At 37.5% G+C, this 19,710-nt stretch overlaps 2 protein-coding genes and 1 long non-coding RNA gene across 6 annotated transcripts in view; 2 read left to right on the top strand and 1 right to left on the bottom strand.

Annotated features, from left to right (window-relative positions):
• Positions 1 to 3,345, top strand: part of GluClalpha (glycine receptor alpha 1) — a 76,824-nt gene extending 73,479 nt beyond the window's left edge. For 2 of the 3 annotated variants that reach the window (XM_011070224.2, XM_011070223.2), the window contains exons 6-11: positions 127 to 280; positions 689 to 771; positions 915 to 1,049; positions 1,130 to 1,282; positions 2,095 to 2,375; positions 3,059 to 3,345. In XM_011070224.2, coding sequence (XP_011068526.1) covers positions 127 to 280; positions 689 to 771; positions 915 to 1,049; positions 1,130 to 1,282; positions 2,095 to 2,375; positions 3,059 to 3,292 — 1,040 coding nt within the window. In that variant the 3' untranslated portion in view covers positions 3,293 to 3,345. The remainder of the gene's footprint in view (positions 1 to 126; positions 281 to 688; positions 772 to 914; positions 1,050 to 1,129; positions 1,283 to 2,094; positions 2,376 to 3,058) is intronic. The other variant, XM_011070226.2, reaches the window with a different exon arrangement.
• Positions 3,346 to 11,445: 8,100 nt separating this feature from the next.
• Positions 11,446 to 18,269, bottom strand: LOC105154578 (putative ATP-dependent RNA helicase DDX5). 2 transcript variants are annotated; one of them, XM_011070208.2, is made up of 8 exons: positions 17,780 to 18,039; positions 16,893 to 17,246; positions 15,510 to 16,163; positions 15,205 to 15,377; positions 15,038 to 15,097; positions 12,695 to 12,937; positions 12,429 to 12,614; positions 11,446 to 12,355 (listed from the first exon to the last, which is right to left on the bottom strand). In XM_011070208.2, exons 1-8 carry the CDS (start codon positions 17,794 to 17,796, stop codon positions 12,318 to 12,320), a joined length of 1,725 nt encoding a protein of 574 aa, XP_011068510.1. In that variant the 5' UTR covers positions 17,797 to 18,039; the 3' UTR covers positions 11,446 to 12,317. The 2 variants fall into 2 exon arrangements, with proteins under 2 accessions (XP_011068510.1, XP_011068511.2); XM_011070209.2 differs by lacking the exons at positions 11,446 to 12,355; positions 12,429 to 12,614; positions 12,695 to 12,937; positions 17,780 to 18,039 and adding an exon at positions 18,130 to 18,269 and having other exon boundaries at positions 13,269 to 15,097.
• On the top strand, positions 14,000 to 15,201 carry LOC147909180 (uncharacterized). Its single transcript, XR_015545661.1, has 2 exons — positions 14,000 to 14,137; positions 14,972 to 15,201. It is a non-coding gene; the product is annotated as an uncharacterized LOC147909180 (long non-coding RNA).
• Positions 18,270 to 19,710: the final 1,441 nt, after the last annotated feature.

The following is a 19,710-nucleotide window of genomic DNA, read 5'->3' as shown; positions in this document are numbered from 1 at the left end:
TTTGCAAATTGCCGCTGATATTCGCGCTTTCTGCTTACTGAATGAACGCTAACGAGCGATACCGTATTCGTTAACGTACGCCTATTTTTCACGGGTGTATCCACTGTTCTCTCTTGAACATTGCAGGTAAACTTAAATATTTAACCCTGACGGAGGCTAGCCGCGTCTGGATGCCAGATTTGTTCTTCTCGAACGAGAAGGAGGGTCACTTCCACAACATCATTATGCCGAACGTATACATACGAATTTTCCCGCATGGCTCGGTTCTTTATAGTATACGGTGAGTACACAGCGTTATGGATGTAATCAATGTGCGGCGAATGCAGAGTCAGCTTAATCAGCGAGATTGCGCAATTTTTCACGAAGGATTATTGATATCGTTTTTTTTTCTTCTTTTTTTTTTCTCTCCTCTGCGAATTTTGTTTGAGGATGCTTGTACGAAATCCAAATTAAAATCGTTCAATACGTATCTAGACGGGAATTTATTATTCATTACACTCGCATTTCATCCTCGTGATAATCAAATGTTGCAAAATTCTTTTCGCTAAAGTACACATCGGAGATCCATATCTTGCGTATCGTGCCGGATGACGAAACACAAGCGCGTTTGTGTAACCATTGCGAATTGGATTCTTACTTCCACAGGCATTAAATATAAACCATCCTTATTTTTCTTTCCCTGACGCAGGATATCCTTGACGCTTTCGTGTCCCATGAATTTGAAACTGTATCCCCTGGATCGACAGACTTGCTCACTTCGTATGGCGAGTTGTAAGTAATTTCGACGACTCGGTAGACTTCGTTTTCCGTCCCAGTTTAGCTAGATTAACAACTCCGCGGCAAATATTTTTTCGTTAAACATTATCGAAGTTAATCATTCGTCCAATAATAACCGTCTTCGTCCGTCCCGATAGACGGATGGACGACGGACGATTTGGTCTTTCTCTGGAAGGAAGGCGACCCCGTTCAAGTGGTTAAGAATTTACACCTACCCAGGTTCACCCTCGAGAAATTCCTTACGGACTACTGCAATAGCAAGACGAACACCGGTAAGTGGAGAACTTGCGTTGAGAAGAAAAAACATGATGAACTCATATAACGATTCTAACGGTGAAATAAAAAAAAACAGGAGAGTACAGTTGCTTGAAAGTGGATCTGCTCTTCAAGAGAGAGTTCAGTTACTATCTCATTCAAATCTACATCCCATGCTGTATGCTCGTTATCGTGTCCTGGGTGTCTTTCTGGCTGGATCAGAGCGCCGTGCCTGCTCGGGTGTCACTAGGTATAAATTATTATCTAGGCGCAAAGCGATGTTATAATTCAGAGTTATAATTCACGTAACAAAGAAAAAAAAAAAAGATTTGTTAAAATAATTAAAAATTTCACTGATTCAGCGAATTTACAATCGTAATGTACGAATAGCTATTTTTCTATGTTAAATTAGCAAAGTATAGTTGAATAAAATTAGCGATTATGGATAATCGTATTTGTTGTTGCAGCATAGCAAATTTATTAATACTGCAAAGATAACTTTCTATGTCGTAGGCTGCGGAAGAAAATAGCTTTGCAATTGTTATAAAATTCTTTAATTTGATTGTTCTCGCTCTTAGTTCTTCACTGGATCTAAATGTATGAACCAATCGTATTAAAGAATCTTCCAATACAGTTGCAAAGATTTTTCCGCTGAACGCAGCCATAAATAATCGTAACGAGAAGCGAAACGTGGTCGCCACGCGACAGAGATTAAAATAAACACTCTAAATGTGTTTAAATTTATATCCAGAAACAAGAAAAATCAATATTACTATTAAAAGAACGAATAGAATTGCAGATATTGATTGAATGATTGAATTTATTTTTAAATCAATTTTAACGTCAAATACGAAGAGCTGCAATGTACACATTGAAATGAATTATTTAAAGACAAGTTAATGTAATGATTAATGATCTTGTGTAAAGAAAAAAAAAGAAAGGAAAATACACTTTTATAGACGCTCGTCTATTTTATTTATTTTTTTACTCGCGTTTATTGAATCATCTCACAAGATTAATTGCAAAAATCTACAAAAAGTCTGTCGGTCTTCTCCCGTCCAGGCGTTACGACACTGCTGACAATGGCCACACAGACATCGGGGATAAACGCCTCACTGCCACCGGTCTCCTACACGAAGGCTATCGACGTTTGGACAGGAGTGTGCTTGACCTTCGTGTTCGGTGCACTACTTGAATTCGCGCTGGTCAACTACGCGTCGCGTAGCGACATGCACAGCGACAACATAAAGAAGCAGTTTCCACAGAACGAGATGGAACATTCGTCGTCGATTGATCCGTCTTCGGAATTGCTCGAGCCGGATGGATCCGCCAACTTCGCTATGGTTAGTATACCAACAAGGCATGACGTTCCTCGAGCATCTCCATGCACGCGCTCAAGATACTTCCGACATAGCTGTTTTCTTCTCCTCGAGCTTTTCCGGAAACTTTCGCAAACGTTTTGGTTGACGAGGACGTGAACGTGTTGCGGCAACATCATAGCAACTCTAATTAAACAAGAAAAATCCTATTTCAGTCAAAGCGGATCTTAGTGCTCATATTTCTATGTGAATTTATTTACGTATTTGATTCTGCTCGCTGAAATCTTTTCCAGTCTTGAAATGCAATCATGAGCAGAAACAGAGTACTAATATCACTTATTAAATTGACAAGCAATTTAATCATTTTTAATGCTAATAAGCATCTTTATAAGAATATTAATAATCTAGATGTTAACGAGAATCATAAACTGTGAAAAATTTATTGCGAAAAATATTGTCTCAACCGGGATAGCATTATATTATTTTTTATTCGTTATAAAGAATTGCAAAATTGAAAAATCTGAATTTGTATGCATCAAAGGAAGAGATAAGGATTTTTCTAGACGCTTCTTCTAGATGAGAATGAGATTCTTTTATGCAGCAAAAAGAAGAGGGTCGAGATTCTTTCGATTAGAATCGAAATAGTTTGAATTAAGGAGCCAAGAGTACGAGAAATTAATGGTTCAATACCACCCGAATTCTTTCAGAAGCCTCTGGTCCGACACCCGGAGGATTCCATGTCGATGGATAAATTGCAGCAGTGCGAAATACATATGCAACCACGGAAAAAAAACTGCTGCAGGTCGTGGCTGTCCAAGTTCCCGACGAGGTCCAAGCGCATCGACGTCATTTCACGGATCTTCTTCCCAATCGTATTCGCTTTCTTCAACCTCGCGTATTGGTCCACGTACCTGTTTCGGGAGGACGAGGGGCAAGAATAAATCTCGAGGGGAAGGCGCTCGGATCAACAAGGGAAGTGGCTCGCGGCCATCCTCAGCAACAACAGTTCCAACAGACACGACCGCCGCAACAACGTTCACGTCCTCGTCAACGACAACTGTATCATCAGCCTCATAATCGTCATCATCATCATCATCATCACCATTCACCTCAGAATCACCATCATCATGATCCTCCCCGTCATCACAGTCATTTTTATATACAGCAACAGCAGACTCACGGCAGTAATCCGTCGATGACACAACATCATTCGCTGCCGCGTACGTATCAACAGGACCATCATCATCAGCAGCAGCAGCACCACCACCATCATCAGTTACATCGTCATCAGCGTTATCATCCGAATCGTTCGCCATCGCCGACTTTCTCGCTGCTGAACGACGAAGATTGCGTCGCCGGCCGATGTTCGCCGATGAAAGCAACGCGACATCACTCGCATAGGAGCTCGGCGAGGTCGTCGCCGTCGCGATGGCCTTCGCCAGCATCCTCAGCGTCGCCTCTGGATACGCCGTTGCGTGCCGCAACACCTTCGCCGCCGATCGCGGTACCGATTTCGTCCACGACACCGCTGCCCATGTCGGCTACGGTGTCGTCGAAAACGCGCTACTGGCTGAGGAAATTGCTTTTATGTGGATATCCGGATGATGCCCGAGGCAGCGCGAGAATCGACTACATTGCGCGCTATGCCTTCCCATTCATGTTCATTCTCTTCAACGTCTTGTACTGGTGTATTTACACGGGTCATGAAGGTGACAATGTTGGTATGGAAAAGTGAAGAAGGATATATAAAATCATGTGTACGAAACCAAGCCGAGTGCGATTCGTTAAGTCGGATAAATCGTTGAAAAAACACCGAGGCAAACCTTTTACGAGCTCTGATTATAAGATACATTAATAACAACGATATTTTGCAAATCAGACTAAGTTTGCTCGACGAGGACCGACCGGAGGCACTTCGACATGGAGATAAATCTTCACTGTTCGCGCCCAAAACAAAAATACTCCAGGACGAGGATCATCTAAAGCAACGAGGATGTTAGCGATGTTCAGTACACATTTCGCGACGGTCGAAATGATGAGGACGAAATATAACATCTTAATTGCGTACTATAGCTCATATACACACACATACACACACACATACGCATACGTTCGCGCACACATAGACATAATACGTATGCGTTCATGTATGCAAATCTGCTCGGAAGACCGCGTGCCACAGACTGAATTGAAAGCGTAGAGGGCCCTGTATAGCCACGGCCTGTTAACAATGAAAGAAAAAAAGAGGCGTAAAATTTATAAGAATAAATATATCTACGTTGCGCGAGATCGCGCGCTTTGGATCGCGAACGTATCCGTCACTGCGAAATTAACGTCGGATAGTTCGTCGGATCCATTAAATATTACCGTAAGTTGAGATAACGGTGAGATAATACACGGCACGTCGAGACAACGCGGTTCGCTTCAGTTTTCCACGTGAAACGACAATTATCTCAATAAGTACACGAGACGTTTTTCATCATTGAGTTTCAAGAATATGAAATGATCGGCGTTGACTCGCTGCGTCGTGTGTTATCCTTCCTCAAGGAATGATATTTCTGTATAAGGTGCACACGAGGATCGGCTGCAGAATGTTCGACGCTGGGAAAAAAAATATTGAAAGTTATGTGTCTAGAAAGGTGTCGAACGTTCGATGATCTTTCGGGTGTATAAAATAATCTGTTGGTATCTGGCAGGTTTATCAAACCTAGCGGTACCAAGTGACGCAGACCGAAGCCTCGAAAGCTCGTGTTTGAATTATCATATTTTTTTATTTACCCCATATATACATATATATATACATACATATATATATATATATATATATATATATATATATATCCTAATTTAAAAGGACAGTGTTAGATAGCTGTCGCGGAAATTGGAGAGATAAGAGGACTCACGTTGTAATTTAATTATGTCGGTGGATTTTAGAGAAGTGTATCCCCCTGCTCTTCTACCACTGATAATATACCATCAGATGTCTTATTGGTATCGCTAGGCTCAGTCCTTATCCGGGCAGCTATTCTTTTTGCGAAGAAAATGAGCCAACGCTCGCCGAAACATTTAATATAAGTTATCGATGAATTTCTTTCTAAATTTGTTCAAAAAATTTTGAGTCTTCAAAAGTACAGATGTAACCATCGTGGTAAAGAGTTGCGCGTCTATTCTGTGTAAAAAAGGAGATTTGAATTTCCCTAGAACACATATCAAATAATCTTATTCGATCGTTACTTCTCGGGGGGAAGTCAATGGCAAACCAAAAATATCTTTGCCAATGATAAATTTATTTTCAAAATAGTTAAAATAGTCAATGTTATAGTTTAAATTTAATGTAGCAAAAAAATCTACGACGCTAAATGTAATGAATCTTCTTCTTACACCTCTCTCATATGCTTATGGTACGCGTGCTGATTATTCAATTGCCACAAGCATACGGGACCTACAGTTTGAATAATGAATCTATATATATTATCTAAAATTAGAACATTATCTAAAATTAATTTAAATAATTATGGATTCATCATATTTAACGCCGTAGATTATTTTACCATTGGAAGATATGTTCTAGATGGTTTGTTATTCTTTCCGAGAGATAACGATCAAATAAAATCATCTGATATAATATATCACATAAAAAAAATAAGATAAAAGATAAATAAATAAGATAAATAAATAGGATTAATTAATTAAGATTGTAAAAACGTGGACTAAAAATAAAATTATACAACTAAAAAGCAACAATAACAATGGAGTATTCATTTTACTATTTGGAACCAAAAATAAAATCACTGATATGAGTATTTCTACTTCTAACTTTTGACAGTCATCAAAATTCTCGAAGGATAGTCCACAGCTATATTATTTTTCGTAGTATAAAGTGAAACAGACTACTTTTCGCAGTCAAACCATCAAACATATTAGTTTTCGCGACTAAAGGCAATTAAACGTATTAGTTTTCGTGATGTAAAAAGAAACATACTACTTTTCGTCACAAAACGCTCAAACATATTATTATTCAAACATATTATAAAATGAAATGTGCTACTTTTCGAAAGTCAAAACTCAAATGTATTGATTTTCGTGACGAAAATGGAAACATAACGTTCTTCGGCGCAACGACGTCATGAGTGAAGTTTTTCGTAGGTTTTTCAAATGAAACATGCTACTCTTCGTAGTGGGTATCAATATGTTCTGGATGGATTTGAATCCTTTGGCACAAAAAGCAGGACTCTTTACGCCACTACGGTCACACTTGCATTTTTGAAGATTCGAAGCTTTTGAAACAAATTTAAAAGGAAACAGTGAGCGAACAAAGGAGATAAATTCAGCGCAGTTTTCTCGCGAGGATAATCCGGAGCCCGGATGAAGATTGACGCAGACGCGGGTGCGAGCCGAGAGCGATCGCAGGCTCGCGATACGAAGTATCGGCGAAACGGTCGCGTCGCACGCATACCACGCATCAACGTATTTCCTGTTTCCGCTGCCTCGGTCGAGGTTCGTTCAGGGAGGATTCCCGGCGATGCGGCACGGGGCTGTCCCACGTATATTGCTCAGAAGAGATCGGCGTCGCCGCGCCTGGAAATCTATCCGTCGACCTGTCCGTCGAAGAGCTGCGGTGTCGTCGACCTCGCGGATGGAACGAGACGACGAAGACACGCAGAACGTGTTCACAAAAAGAGAAAAAAAAAGAGAAAAATGAAAAAGCAAAGAAAAAAAAAAAAGAAGTGCGGACGATTTTATTTTTTGAAACACGACGGGAGACGCTACCCTCAAGCGAGAGACAACGAGTTTATATTTACGTCACAATTCACATGCGAGATTATTCGAGTATCGTTTAGATAGACTTCTTTAAATTCCTAAAGGATGAAAAGTTGTTAGCGAGCGAAAATTATTTTTTATTCGAATAATCCCGGCAATCGAGATACATTCACGGATCTGTTTTTCTTTAACATTTGTATGAGAAGACTATTTTTTCACTATAAAGTAATAATACATTTCGGTGATGCCGATTATCATTTTCCTAGAAATTTAACATTGGTAAAATTGGATAAAATTAAACAAGTGCATATTGTAATCTCTCGACTCATAACATCATCAAGTTCTCCAACTCTCGCTTCAAGCAATCCCAGCACGAAAAGAGAGCCGACACAGTGTAGATTCGGATGTACACATAGAATCGGGAATGATTTACAGTTGCGCGTAAAGTATCCAAACCAATTGTAATCCAAATAGACGAAATCAATAAAAATAACTGTGCAGTATTATCACGTGATGTTAGCAATAATCGGAAGAAACTCTTCAGTCTATGCTAATTGTTTCATGTATTAATAATAACAATGAACTTTATTTAACAGAAAAATGTGAGAAGAATGAAGATGACCATCGTCCCATCTATCTACACTATGCGCAGGGTTACCACAGACCTGGAAAACTAGGAAATCAGAGAAATTGAAATAGGTCATGGAAAATCACGAAAAGTCAGGTGAAAATGTAAAAAAAGTCTGAAATTTCGAAATTTGCTCACATTTAAACTGCTCCTATTTCAAATAATTGTTATAATTTTTTGTATTAATTTTTTATATCTGACTTTTATAGTCAAATACGTTCAAAACTTGCGCACTTTAAACGATTTTAATAAAATAATTAAAATTTATATTTTACTTTAGTATAATTTAAATATATGTTTCGTTTAAAACATCTAGCATTGTGGCTATATGCTCCTTTTATTTATATTTTATATGTTATTCAATATATTTTTACTTGATCTTTCTTTTTCGTCATAATTTTATTTTTTTTCAAAACTAATTTAGTTTTTGTTGACTTGAATTTGCATCTAAAATTTTATTATGCAATTAACTTTTTTTTTGTGTTATTTATAACAATATGAATTAGCTGTCCTACAATCCTCGAGTCTAAATGTTAAAATTTACATATTTTATATTAGTCATGGAAAATTTTCCGTTTTCATCTGGAAAACCTGGAAAAGTCAGGGAATTTTAAAATACATTTTCTGTTGCAATCCTGTATGCGTTTACAATCAGATTATACAATAATCTACAGAATAATCGAATCGTAGAATAGATGGATGAGACAATAGTCATCTTCGTTTCTCATTTTCCTGTTGATTCACTGTATTCTACTCCGTGCCTATCTGTATCGTGTCTACGTGTGTGTGTGTGATTTGGATACAGTACGCGTAGACACGTCGTAGTTTCCGCGTAAACACCCGATATTACCGGCTTTTGCGCGAAACTTCCGAGGGTGGGCGCGACACCCTGTATATTTAGAGATGTCTCTCTGTATGTGTTTACGTCAGAGATTTAAAGGGACACAAAGCCAGTATTTGCGAAATGATTACACGTAGAGATCAGCGATAGAGATCGTGCATCTCTCCTGCGCTTCGTCAGTTGTACTATAAGTAAATCGCGGTGCGTAAAGGTGTGTTAAACGAATCTCTCATACCCGCGCACAGATGTCTGTATAACGAAGGCTTCACCTTCATTCGAGTCTTGGCATTACACGGTCTAAATTAACAGACTTAAATACCCATATAGGATCACTAGTAGTAGTTACAACAAAATCGAAGCCAAATCTTAGCCAACGCTACGACTATCAACTGATGGCCAAGGTTCTGTCAACCAGTACTGGGTCATCACTAGCAAATGATTGGCTGTTAAATGATGGCCAAAGTTTTTATCGGTCTGTACTGAGTCCAAGTCATCATCCAGTACTTATAAGTACGGCCAATACTGCACTAGTATCTGAACTGTGGTGGTAACCAGTAATGGCTCAGCACTGGATCGATTGTAAAACCCTATATGGGTAGATGCGAATTCTCTCATAGAATCGTTAATAAAATGATCCGCAAAATCTTTTTTCGCAGCATTCTTGAAAAGAAAAAGGCAATTTCAACAAATGTGTCATTTTTCGGGATATTTCGCTTCGTTTCCACTCACACGAGGAGAAAACGATCGAACGAGAGATTATATCACTTTGCGCGTAAAATCATGAGATCTCTTTGACACACCACGAGCGAGGAGAAACATCTTTCTCCGAGAGCCTTCTTCCTTTCTGAGTTAAGAGTTTGACTTGCGTTTCATGGCTTACGTTAAAAAAAAGGGGATTGAACTCGATTTGCATGTTTGATTTGCAACCGAGAACTACTTCCAACGCGTTGTCTCGTCTCCCATTATCAATTCGCTTCCCTTCAAGAAGCTGTTGCTCCTAGAGTCTTAAAGACAAGACGACTATTTTAGTGACTGCGGACAATTGACTGACATTTAATTATAGATTCCATCGAACTTCCTGCACGCACGCGCAGGCATACGTCTCACCGACAGACGCATGTCCTCCTCAGTTTAACATTATATGTTTACATCTCGGTTTAATGCTAAAGAAAAGGGATGAAAGAATTCAGAATAGAGATCGGAAATATTATATATACGTAACATTCACTGAGGAGGATACGGTGACCAGAAATTAAGGACGACTGTGTAAAATTTTCACCCTCGACCTCCCACTTATCACTTACTTGCTTGGAGTCACTTTGGTCCAGGCAAGATCGATCCGCACACCGAAAAACAGTGTCTCACCATAGACACGTACACCTGACCTAATACACATATGAATACATATGAATATATGACCTTCGCACGCACACAAAGTATCCTGTTGTATTGCGGACATAATTATAAGCGCGCCATAGCTCTCTCTCTCCCACGTCCGAAAACACATCTAAAAAGATTTTAATGTTATTGTTATATGCGTATGTTGTAATATATGTGAACGAAGCATGCTGAGCCCTGTAAAAAAAATAAATCCCTCCTTTACCCCTCCCTCTCCCCCCCAATTCATGCGAGGAGCTTGTTACACGCGTGTTGCACACACGTACAAATATCCATGTATGTTCCGTAAGGAAATTGCGTTATCCGTGACACGTTGTATCGTGAGGCTACAGTCCAATGGGAAAATCGTACTTCGATGTTAACATTACGATTAGAACATCGATAGTATGTCGTTTTCTTACAATCACGAACGAACAGCGAGTGGATCTGCGACCAGTCTCGGCCAAGAAGTACGGCGCACCTTTCGAACATGAGTCGTCCAACATTCTAAAATCGACAGACATAGTAAATTTTTCTGCCGAATTATAATAAATTTAAGAGAAATATGCGATGGCTGATAAAATACCTTGGAAATTTACTGTGTCTTTTAATTGTGATTCGAAGGTGCAGTCCGAGGTTTCGGTCGACGCTGCGCAGAATATCCTTGCGATCGAGTCGTTCGACGTCGATCACCTCTTTCCCTCGATTAATCCTTTAAAAATCGCGCTCGCCCCGGATAAATATCGACGAGCGGATATTGTACGTTGTCCACAATAATTGTAAAGATTGTGTCCTCCCCGGCGAAAGCGGTGGAACAATCGCGACTCGAGCGAGCACGCGTCTCGAGAACGTAAGAAAGATTATTGCATGTTTGTGATTCGTGAATGCATTTAAGCGCACGATATTCCAAGATGTGTAACATAATAAATTTGTATCGTGGCACATAGTCCGATAAAAAAAAAGAAGAGAAGGAATCTTCCCACGTGAACTTATTAGATCGTCAATTACACCGTCAAATACACCTTATATATTGGTCGAGTATTAATTATTCCTGTCGTCAAATACCACATGGCTGTAAAAAATCGGCCATCCGCAAAGCGAAACGAACGAGATTGACGCATGGAGAACACCGGGTTGAGAGGATAAATGGAATTCGGTATTCTAAAATTACCATAAGATCTTTAAGTACTACCACCTGTAATTAAGACAAAAAATTAAATTAAACAGAACACAGGCGAAAAACCGACCCTAAACGTGAGTCACTTTGGTTGTCATTCTCCTAAAGATTTTAGCGATGATAATCGAAGCATGCGACGATCATAAATTTTTCTTTTGTATCAACAAATTATTCTTTTTCCAAATATGTGATATAATTCACAGATATCATCGTCAAGCTCATTACAGGTAAGTAATTATTGATGCAACATAATCATTTAAGAGAGTCGAATAAATTCTACAGAATGCACGTAAGATATTAGAATAGGAAATAATGTAGACATTTACGAATTTATTTATCACGTTGTTGAAATACTGTACATCAAGTGTTATTATCATTTGTTATAATTGCCTAAAATACAGACGGATAAATTACAAATAAGCGCGTACTAGACATATAGTATAATTTATTATAATCTACAAATATACGTACTAATTAAACATTGTTATACACTGGAAGTTTAATTCACATAATAATTTATACATCATTCGCTCACGTCAATCTAATTCTTTCTTACTACCGGATGAATATATAAGAATTAACGTGAAAGTAAGCATTATAAAAATGTATAAACAGTCGATTGCTATAATGGATTTGCCTAATCTATAAATTGGTGTATATTGATAATATTTAAAAAGGAAGAAATTAGATGCGGCATGGGGATGCAAAAGGAAGTAAAAGATATATAATAACACATTCCACCATTCTATCACTAGCTAAATACATAATAAAATCTCTGTTCGAGTACACTTCAGTATTGTGTACTCACGTTAAAAGTTTTTCTTATATAAGATAGCGATGATCAGCATTACTGAAGACGACATTAAAAATTCGTGTATATATAGTTAGTAAACTATTGATTATATCATCGCACTGATTATATCATCACATTAATTATATCATCAGGCTGCCAAATTCGGCGGAATACACGAGGTGCAGATTGAAAGCTGCTATATGTAAGAAGTTTGATGATCTACAATAGTAGTGCATCCACCAAATTCGACACTGAAGTGTCGTTTCTCGCGAATAGCGAATGTATCGATGAAACAGTCTCGTTTATTACAACCACTTCTTTCGAAAATAAAAAAAAAGAAAAAATTACCTGCATTGCAACACACACATTTTTTAACCGCCACTGGAAGATCATCTCTCGCTACTCCAATAACTTTTGCCGATAACTTCTGAGGAGAAATGATTTCTTGTTAGTATCAGGTCCGCGGAATCAACAGTTCTTCGGATAGCATAGCGATTTACCGTTACGATTGCTGATGGGACTACGACTCCGCGAGTAACTACGACTGTAGCTTCGTCGACTGCTGCGGCCGTTGCGTTCTCTACTGTAACTTCGACTTCTGCTCCGCGAATAGCTGCGTTCTTTTCCATTACGACCGCTACCGCATCCACCTCCACCGCCTCGTGATCGCCATCGATTTCTTCCACCTGCCAATCCCGATTCAATCGATCTTTACACGAATAAACTTTACGCAGTCTTCGAGCAATTGTTAGATTGACAGAAATACCTCTGTTTCTGCCATAGCCACCAGCTTTACTATCGGCGAGCTCCAGTAGCTTCGGATTTATCACTTGATTCGCTTCCTTCAACACTTGTATCAGATCATTAGCCTTGTTGGCATTGTTAGGCGTGAAGAAAGTGTACGCCGTGCCGGTCTTCTGTCGGCGGCCGGTACGACCGATACGATGAACGTAATCCTCGGAACAGGAGGGGTAGTCAAAATTGATGACAAACTTGACGTCTTCAACGTCTGAAATTAAGAGTTGGCATTAGACCTGGATCTTTGTAGGATTCTAGCGTCAAGGACAGACATGGGTTAAGAAAGTAGTAGTGTGTCGCAAGGATTGTGAAACACCGCGAGTTGAGTATGAATGGAATATTATCAAATATATTGCAGTAAATTATAATGTTCAATACGTTCTCCTAGAAGGAGCTAATAATTTGAAATGTCGCGTTGCTCCTCTTTTTGTATTAACAATTATAATAATACTTGATATAAAGAATTCTATTAAAAAGCAATTTCTTGTGTATTTAATTTCTTTGTGATATCATTCTTTCTTTATCTTTTAACAAATGCTAGATTTTACACAAGAACAAGAAACAAAAACAAATTAATTACCGAGAACGATCCTGATCTTTCTCCCCTAAATATCGTGATGACGAATATTCTTATTTTATAACATTTCAGAAATAAAAAATGAAAAATGTGTTTAAAATCTTTCTACACGTCTTTCAAGGACAACTAATTAGTGAAAAGACCAGAATCGTTGCGTAACAAGTTCATATAATGATATAATAATCAGTATGATAAAATGCGACTGATATATGATGTTACCACAAGGACTAAGGAAAAAGGATGAGAAATGCATACAGTTTAAAGTGATAGTTTGTGAATGTATGCATTTATATACGTATATATACGTATACATATACTCGATAGATTAGCTTAGTTTTGATAAACTTTACTTACAGTAATCCACAAATTAGTAATAATTATGCGAAAGAGATAAAATATGTATGCATATGATTTATATATATATATATACGTGTATACAGATTCATGTAATGTGTATGTATGTGTATCTGTGTATGTATATGTATGTGTATTTATGTATATGTCAATTAATCAAATTTTAACTATGTAATACTAAAATATTAGGCAGTGGGCGAGTGTTTCGCTAGCAACGTACGGGCAGGGCCTGGCTATTTGCGCTCGCTCCAGCTACTGCCTCCGCCACTCTGTCGCTACAGGCGCAGGGCGCAGGGCGCGCTAAGAGAGGCTCTGGCATATCTGCTATCACATGCCACCGCCTCAACGGACCAACGTTGTTGGTTGTCTGATTAGCTTGAGCGTGCCAGCGCAGGGGACTCTATTCTGGCAACAACGACCTGGCCAGCCAGCCCGGATGGCGTACAGCGCAGCGCAGTAGGACTGATATCCAGTATGTAGGTAGGTAGGTAAAGTAGTAGTAGTAGTAGTAGAAGTAGTAGTAGTAGTAGATGCCGATTTGGCCCGGACTTGGCCCTTCACACGCGATTGACGGACGGACGGACGGACGGATAGAGGCACGGCGTCGCGGCCAGCGCAGACAATGCAAACCAGTGCACCACCGAACAAAGAGCGGCGGCGGGCACCCCCGACATGCTTTGCATTACCCAGCGTGGGCCTGCGCGCAATGTGCCTCTGCAATACAAACAAAGATCCAACCGCGTTAGCTGTATAGGTACTTCCAACCATCCTCCTGTTTCAATATGCTTTTTTTGCTTTCTTTTGCCCTATTCCTTTCCTACATTCTCTTGCTGACTTTAAACTTACTGCGCGTTAAAATTGTAATGTCCCGTTTTATAGAAAATAATCTAAACTTGTATGGTGCAATCGATAACGTTGTAAATAATGTACTCAACAAATGAAATATAAATTAAATTAAGCCAAGATTAGTTCTTATATAATAAAACTTGGACAGAAATGTTTGGTTTCTATTATTCATGGTGTATATATATATGAAACTTGATGTCATTAGGTGCTTTATAAGATTATTAACTTACGTCATATATTCCAACTTCATATGACACAAAATTATACTTTAAAGATCCTCACGATTTAAGAAATGTTTGTATGAAAACTATTTGTATCTTTCAGTTTTTAACGGAACATTACATTGCAGTCAAGATTTGTTAAATTTTCGGTTAGAATAGAGCATTGTAAAAAAGAGAAAAAAAATTTGATAATTTTGGGGAAAAATTAATACCGTGAATATTAACCAGTTTGTTTTCCGTGTTGCAGGAAAAATTGATTCATAATACACGATACATCGTTGCGTTGAATAATCGAAAAATTCGAATGACTCACCAAGACCACGAGCAGCAACGTCTGTAGCAACAAGGATTGGTGCTTTGCCTGATCTGAAATCTACAAGATGTGATTATGTGTCAGATATGATTATATACCTGCACGCTCATTAAATTTTGTATAACTGAAAAAAATTCTCAGTAAAAAATATTTAATTTTTGTAATACCTTGTAAAACCCAATCTCGTTCTTGCTGCGTCTTGTCACCGTGAATACAAACCGCTGGCCATCCATCGCGTTTCATTTTTCTCGTAATTTCGTCCACTCTACGCTTTGTTTCGATAAACACTATAGTTTTATTCTCACTTTCTGCCATTATCTCCTTCAATAGAGTACTTAATCTATAAAAATGTGACATGATAGCTTTTTCTTTAGCAGTAATAGTGCTAATTCGGTAATTAACTGCTAATTATTGCTAATAACAGTTAGTAATAACTAAACAAGCCAGAATCACTCGAAACTCCTATACTCACTTATTCTCTTTTTCATAATCCTGACATACATCAATTATTTGCAATATATTATGATTTGCTGAAAGTTGTAATGAACCAACATTGATTTGAGCATAATCTTTAAGAAAATCTTCGGCTAAATTTTTTACTTCTTTAGGCCACGTAGCTGACCACATTAATGTCTGCCTGTCTGGTCTAATTTGTTCTATGATTTTTCTGATCTGTGGCTCAAATCCCATATCCAACATTCTGTCAGCTTCGTCTAATACCAAATATGTACATCTTTTCAGATTTGTCTTGCCGGACTCAAGAAAATCCAGTAATCTACCAGGTGTAGCTATGACTATTTCTACACCTCCGTCCAGATCTCTGGCTTGAGCACCTTTCGGCGCTCCACCGTATAGGCAAGTGTTCCTAATGCCTGATGAATGTCCAAAATCATCAGCGACCTGCTGAATCTGTTGGGCAAGCTCTCGTGTAGGCGCCAATACTAAAGCAATAGGTCCATCTTTGCGACTTAATTTCGGCTGGCTGTTGATGTGAACTATTGCAGGCAGTATATAAGATAATGTTTTCCCAGATCCTGTAGATGCAATGCCTACCATGTCCCGTCCACTTAATGCGATCGGCCATCCTTGTGCTTGGATCGATGTAGGTTCACTAAAACCTTGTCTTCTATAAGACAAAACATAAACAGCTTAGAATTATGATTATAAAATTATAAGATTAATAAATTATGATTATAAAATGGATAAATAGAGATAGTTTAAAATTGTAATTAGAAATTATTAGTTAAATGGAGATATTTAAAATCTTGATCATAAATTATAAGATGAATAAATGGAAATAGCTTACAAAAAGGGAGACTCCAAAGCGACCTTTGCCGATTTCAATAAAAACTTATACCTTGTACAATAATAACTTGTCAGGATTATAGAGTGTGTTCCCTTGAATAAAAATCATCCCCCAGGGTGTAAACGGTCTATCGTTTCGAAATATTTCAATATTAAAATTGATAACAGCATTTCCTTTAGAGTTTATTAGAATGTTTATATTCAATATTCGTAGCATAGTGGATATGATAACAACCTCTCTATGCAGCATAGAATTTGCAACAATATCGCTGCAAAATCTCTGCAATATTGCAACAGTGTATTATTGCAACTTTTGTACAATATTGCAGAGATTTTACAGCGATGCTGTAAATTCTGTGCTGTATGAGATTGTATGAGATCATATTCATTATCCTGTCAAGTTTCATTGAAATCTGTAAGAGTCACTCTGGAGTCTCCTCTTGTTATAGAATCATCCTAAATTATAGTATAAATAAATGGAGATAACTTAGACTTATTAACATAAATTACAAGATATCAAAACTTATCTTTCATAACATTCACTACTTACTTGATCTCTCTTAGAACGTAATCTGGGAAACCTGCCTCGTCGAAGTCAAAAACAGGATTCGGAATGTTTTTGCCTCTAAGAGTAATTTCTTTCTCGGCCCTGTATTGTTCGACGATCCGGGGATCCCGATTTTGCACCGCATTGTGAGGAACATAGAAATCCTTCTTGAAGGGCTCTAGACGGTTGAGATCCCATCGTGGTTTCCTTAGATTCGCACCTGGCTGTCCACGACTGTTGCGACTACTGGAGGGTCTATCTCGTCCACCACTGCCACCCCAGCTCCTCCTGTCACGTGGAGATCTACTCCGCGAACGAGTGCGTGATCTGCGTCGTCTGTCCCTTTCACGACTGCGACTGAAATAAGTTGCATGTATGATTAGATATTGAAGTTCCAATTCATGTCGTTTAGAGAAATCATAGTACAATATAAAATATATAATATATTTTATATAAATACATATATAAAATATGGAAAGGTCTCACACATGCATCGCTAATTTAAAAACAAAATATTCTCATTGAGTAATGTAATGAAAAATTACTAGGCATCAACTGATATGAATAGGATGTGCAATCGAGATTGTAGACAAACGGGATCCTCCCTAAAATATATATTTTTATACAAAGTGTGCGAAATTCATTTGATCAAAGAGTCAAGACATTCACTTGTAACTCATATGTATAGATTATATATATCAAACATAATCATTATACAGAATGTTTGTATTATATGAAAAATTATAAAAATATCGAAGAAAATTTGATTTTTGTGGCAGGACAAGCTTTTGACGCCGCAAGTGGTTTCCATCGACGGATATAATACGTAGCGCTCCCAACAACCCCTTCATTCCATTTCGCGTATACAAATGCTGTATTATTAGTATTACCTCCTATAGCGGCCCATATTTCCACTTTTCTCGTAAATGATTTCGTTTATTTATTGTTAAATAATGTCACTCGAGTGTAAACGGCCCGCGATAATTCACATACGGAACGTCAGACAACGCGAGTCCAAACTGAATCCGAGCTGAGTGACGCATAGAGAAAAAAAAAAGTGGCGCCATTAAAGTAGCAATGATGTAGACGCGTCGATGCACATTCTCTTCTTATGTACCATTCGCTTATCAATTAAACCCATTAAAACTGTATGTTCATGCGATTTGACAAAAACAATATTTCTCCAATTATGTTCGAAAAATTGTTTTTCTCAATCATCTTCACGCCATTTGTGATTTACCTATATAGTTGGATACTTATATACTCAATTTCTAGCTGCATGTCAAAGGAACTACATCTGTTCGAAGTGCACCTGGTTGTTTTTTCTTGAAGTCCCCATTGAGCCACTTGGTAGATTGTGTTTATTTTTATACATCTAAATGAAAATTACATAGCGATTTCCATTTTTTTTTATAAGTAGTTGCAATGTTCATTGTACTCAGTATCTTTGCATTTTCTTTTTTCAACAGCCGAATATATACATTCATCTTGTTCTAAGTGTAAAGATTTTGAGGGATTTCAAATAGACCTCTCTTGACTAAATCTACTTTTGCTGCGTGGAAAGTATTGCCGTGTTTTGTGTACGGAGCCATAAACCAGTCTTATTGTCTTGAAATAAGAATAGCCTATAAATACTGGCCATAAAGATGTTTTTATATAACGATGACATCAAGCAAGATAGTGAAATATACATAGAATGTTATTACATGATGTCAATATTTCTTTCCACAGCTTTTTACTTTTAATTTAAGTTCCGTTCAGCCAGAGGAAGCTTAAAATTCTATGACGCTTACAAACCTCTTTGATGAACTGTTCCTCTTCTGCAATTTTTTTACTTCTTTAATCATCACGGGACTTTTGGTCCCGTGATGAATCATTTCGGAATCTTTTGAGTGGTCTCTATCATATAATTTCTACATTATCCACCAAACTCTTGCATATTTATTTCTATTTTCTATTTTCTATTTTCTATTTTACACATAATATTAACGCGTTACAACATTACAAAATAAAAAAATATTAGTAATACTTATCACATTCTGGGTAAAAAAAAATTTTTGTCAATATAAATTCTATTATATCCCTCTACACAAGCTAGGATAATAATACAATATATTTCGTTTTGGAAACAAATTGTCTCGCACACGCCATAAGTATAGGATTTTAATAGTTTTTCCTATAAAATTTCCTACAAAAAATATAAAATAATACAATATAATATAATAAATATCAATAATGACATAATAAAAATATTTTTTACATCTTTATTAATATCATTATTTATTTAAATATACTTATCTCGTTTGTATTTTCTGTCGTCAAAAATTTATCAGCCATTATATTTCAAATACTTATTCACAAATAAAAATTATGTGGTTATAATCTTGTATCAATAAATTACGAAAATTAATAAAATAGGAGTAAAACGCTAGCTTTCATTAGATGCTTGAAATAAAAAATAGACTGACTAAAGATATATTCACATGCAAGCGTCAAGAAACGGAAGCAGCAATCAATCAGCTGAACGATACGGGCAATGCTATAAAAAATATTTTTTATGCCACTATAAAAATCGCTTCGTTAAAGGGGGTGATTAAAACCGGTTCTACATTAGTTGCAAGCTGATCGCAAGTTTGTTGCGACAGCCAATGTGAAGCGTTGATTTCAAAAGACGAGCTTCAGATTGGCTGTCGCAAGAAATTTGTATGAAATATGTAGAACCGGCTTAACGTTGTAAATACTTCGTTGACCAATCAAAGAATGTTTCAAAGAATTTGCAGCGTGGATCGCACCCTAAAGTCTTGTGTCTACGATGCTAGAA

The sequence above is a fragment of the Acromyrmex echinatior genome, chromosome 7, assembly GCF_024713525.1.
Source record: "Acromyrmex echinatior isolate Ae372 chromosome 7, ASM2471352v2, whole genome shotgun sequence".
Taxonomy (NCBI): Eukaryota; Metazoa; Arthropoda; class Insecta; order Hymenoptera; family Formicidae; genus Acromyrmex; species Acromyrmex echinatior.
This window is presented reverse-complemented; position numbering and strand designations above follow the sequence as displayed.

Bases quoted from the DNA above. Each gene is read 5' to 3' on its own strand.
- LOC105154578 (XM_011070208.2), bottom strand. The intron at 15,098-15,204 runs GTATTACAAAAA...CACATCTTGTAG, and splicing joins ACGAGATTGGGTTTTACAAG to ATTTCAGATCAGGCAAAGCA. The intron at 12,615-12,694 runs GTATTTCTGTCA...CGGGATTGGCAG, and splicing joins TGGCTATGGCAGAAACAGAG to GTGGAAGAAATCGATGGCGA.